Here is a 3,860-nt window from a genome sequence, read left to right on the forward strand (position 1 = left end):
GCTGCAGCTTTTTTAAAATAATATTGTTCCAGTTCATATAAAATGTGTCCGGCTTCTGTTTTTAAGGTACAATTGATAAATCGTAAAGTAAATTAATCCTTTTGTGTTTAAGTTATTTTAATTTAATTGGTTTCAGTAGTAATAGCTCTTGGGAAGCTAGGTAGATGTAGAAGATGTTTGGATGCTCATCTGAATAGCTTTCTGAATAGCTATCAAATAGCCTAATTTCCCAACCTGGGATGAATAAAGTATTTCTATTCTATTCAGTTCTGATTTATAAAGAGAAATCTAGTTTTTACCTGTTTGTTTGTCATATTATTTGTCAATTGTATTTTCTTCAAAGCTGTGTTTAAAATATTTTGTTGACAAATATAGTTTCGTTTGATGTTCACCAACATAAAGACTAAAATCTAACAATAAGAAAAAATCTCCTCAAATTAGAGCAAAATGTGTGTAGATGGTGCACAATAAATAATGTTTAAAAAATACTAAATATTATTTTTTACAAATAATAATGCTTAAATAATTTGTAATTTCAGTTATTTAGTCTTTTACAATTAATAAATATAACATCTATTTATTTATATATTTATTTCTTCTTCTTCTTGACCGCTTCCTCCCTTTCGGGGTCGCGGGGGTGCCGGAGATATATTTATTTATTTATTTTTCATTTTTCACTACAGTGTTAAATGTGGCTGTCTATTTTATTTTACTTTATTTTATTTTATTTTATTTTATTTTATTTTATTTTATTTTATTTTATTTTATTTTAAATAAACGGATTGTTTACAGAATTTGTCTTTTAATAATCGTTTCACTGTTTTACCACAGGGTGGCGGTATGATTCTTCTACCTTCCATTTTAGTCAGAGAAGAAGAACCGCTGACGGTTCATTTCCTGATTGCATAAAACCCAGCAGCAGAATTCGTTGTTTTTCTCTAATGTTTTACCTTTAAATCGTAGATTTTTCTTCGTTTTCTTCGCGCACAGAATGTTTAAAGGCTTGGGAACGTGGTTGGGGTTAGACAACCCGGCGCACGTCAAGACGTCGGAGGACAAAGAGGAGCAGAATGTGGTCGAGGAAGTGAAGGAAGAGGCTGAAACGGAGGTAAACAAACATCCAGCAGCTGAGCTGCAGCCGCGGACCGAGGCCGAGCAGGACGACGCGGACCCCGGGAAGGGACTCAGCGGTGAGCCGGGGAAAGCCACCACTTTACTGGCAAAATTAACGGGCAAAATCTTTTTTTTTTTTTTTTTTTTTTTTTTTGTGGTCCAGTTTGCTAAAGTTAATAATACAGAATCACATCAGACTGAGAGGTGCCTAATTAAAAAAAAATCTACTAAAGTTAGAATAACTTTTCTTAAAAAATACCTTTAATTAAGTTTAAGTATATAGTGAAATTGAGTTATCCTTAAAATTAACTCGCTAAAAATATATTTAACTAGAAATAAAAGGAAAAAAAGAAGCAGGAAGTAGGATAGAAAGTTCTTGATTGTAGATTTCAAAATAAAATTTTGAAACAAATAAATTGGTAAAATCTCTGGATTGTTGAACCAAAACACCAAACTTTTTCTTAAGGGAAGGTAAAGTAATGTTTACTTTGTGGTGACTGTTTTGGTTGTTCTAGTTTAGCTGTAACCAAATCAAACCACATGGTGAACTGACCGGCTGCTCCTTTCCTCTCCTGACTTTGAAGGTTTCATCTTCAGTTTTGCGTCAAACGCCACAAAGAAGATCTCGGAGTCTGTGGTGGAGACGGCGCACAACATCAAGAAGACGGTGGAAGAAGGCAAAATCGACGGCATTATAGACAAGGCATGCTGCTCTTCTGGTTTCCTCCTTCTGTAGCAAACGTTGACGGATTCTTGCTTTAGTGTCTCTACAAGGGCAGAGTTTGAATCCACAGCGTCAAATATGTTTACTGTAGAGAGGTTTGTTTACAGACTTTCCTCGGAGACTTCCAGAAGGAGCAAGAGAAGTTTGTGCAGGAGAAGAAGGCAAAAAAATCCGGTGAGATTTTCCAAACTTTGGTCTTTGTTAGGAAATTACCAGATTTTCCAGATTATAGCAAAAAGACACACAGAGGGCCAAAAAAAGAATTTAGTCAGCCACCAATTGTACAAGTTCTGCCGCTTACAGAAACAAGAGAGACCTGAAACTTTCATTATAGGTTTAGCTCAACGATGAGACACAAAATAAAAAAAAAAATACAGAAAATTTAATCATCTGATTTTCTTTTTTAATGAATTTATTTGCAATTTTTTCTGATCACATATGATGAAAGATGTTCTGAAGATACTAAAGTCCCCAAACTTCATTATATGATTAAATATTATCTTACTGTTGTACTGCAACAAAGATTTTAAAAAGAACTCACTTGCTTTTTTTTTAAAGAATTTGTCATGTAAACTTAATAAATAATAATAAATTAAAAATTATCTTCAGTTTTCAAACTTTCTCACATGACTCATCACCTATTTTTCATGTTTAGACATTTTTATTCTAGTTGATAGTTTCACAATTTTTACTTCATGTAGAAGCTACTTCTCAGAAGAGTTCTGTTTAAGCGTTGCATCACAAAAGAAGGTAAATAAAATAAAACTTGAATAAGTTTATAACCTTAAATTTATGTTTTAAGAAAAATATTGAATCAGGACTCGGTATCAGTATCAACATTAGTGTGATTAATTTTTTATGTGTATTTAATTAATCAATCATGACCTGTAATTAATTAAACTATTTTGATCACATTGATTTTACCCTAATAATTGTTGTAAAAAGCCTGGTTTTGAGATGTTTTATTTAAATTTGTGAGATTTTGGTTAAGTAAATGATCAAAGTACAACTAAAAAGGTGACTTTATGTTTTTTTTTTGTTGTTGTTGTTTTATTTAAACAGATTACCTTGTCACCTCCAAGAATTTTTTATCAATCATTTTCATCTTTACCAATTAAGAAAAAGAAACATCAGATCTAGAGAACTCTAATTTACCACATCAAAAATCATTACAAATGATCAAACTAAAACATATTGAACACAAAAATTCTTATTAATACTATAATTGAAATTTCTATGTGCATTATTCCACAGATTACCAAGACAGTAGAAAAGACGAGTTATTTTCTATTTTCCTTTAACCTGTTTGGTTAATTTTAAAGTCTTGGATTAAGCGGAAGATTTGAACTATTTAAACTTTTTTTAAATACATTTTTGCTTCGTCATCTGGACAAAAACAAATTCTAAGAGGTGAACTTTGTCTCTGAAATGATGGTTTGTTTATCTTCTTATGACGATCACTTTTCTCAAAGAGGACGGAGTGACAGCAGAGCACGGTTGCTGCAGACGATGTGGCCGTTACCATGACAACGTCTTAAATAGTCCGCTTTTTGTGAAAAAAGTCAAAAACATAACAGGACTGAAGGTTTAATATTGAAGATATTTAAGTATTGGATGAAACTCGCACAAAAAAATCCAGTGACTGATTTAACCACAGAAATGTGAACGGCGGCTCATTTGACTGCAGTCAATGTGAAGATACCATCTTCTCTTCTCCAGAACCTGAACTAGACAAGCTAGCCGGACCTATCTAAAGCATAAAGCTGTTGTGGCGTACAGAAGACTCATTATTTCAAACAGTCTGTCTGCAACAGTTTGATTGACAGCGATTTTACAGGAGAAATACTCAGAAATGCAAAAACAATATGATTTATTATTACATTTGTTCTCTTCATAAGAAAAATGTCACACATACATGTTAAAAACTCTAAAAACATGATACTCCTTAGATTAAAGGCTTGAAATGAAAGCTTTTATTCCATTCTCAGTTCTTATCAACCAGTGAAGTTACCCCCCCCCCCCC

The 3,860-nt window shown here is 32.5% G+C and overlaps 1 protein-coding gene across 1 annotated transcript in view; it reads left to right on the forward strand.

The window, feature by feature from the left end:
- Positions 1 to 983: 983 nt before the first annotated feature.
- Positions 984 to 3,860, forward strand: part of syap1 (synapse associated protein 1) — a gene marked incomplete at its 5' end in the record, with an annotated part of 5,913 nt that continues 3,036 nt past the window's right edge. Inside the window, 3 exon segments of the mRNA XM_024296337.1 lie at positions 984 to 1,190; positions 1,698 to 1,816; positions 1,945 to 2,011. Coding sequence (XP_024152105.1) covers positions 992 to 1,190; positions 1,698 to 1,816; positions 1,945 to 2,011 — 385 coding nt within the window.

This window comes from Oryzias melastigma, linkage group LG3 (genome assembly GCF_002922805.2).
Source record: "Oryzias melastigma strain HK-1 linkage group LG3, ASM292280v2, whole genome shotgun sequence".
NCBI lineage: Eukaryota > Metazoa > Chordata > Actinopteri > Beloniformes > Adrianichthyidae > Oryzias > Oryzias melastigma.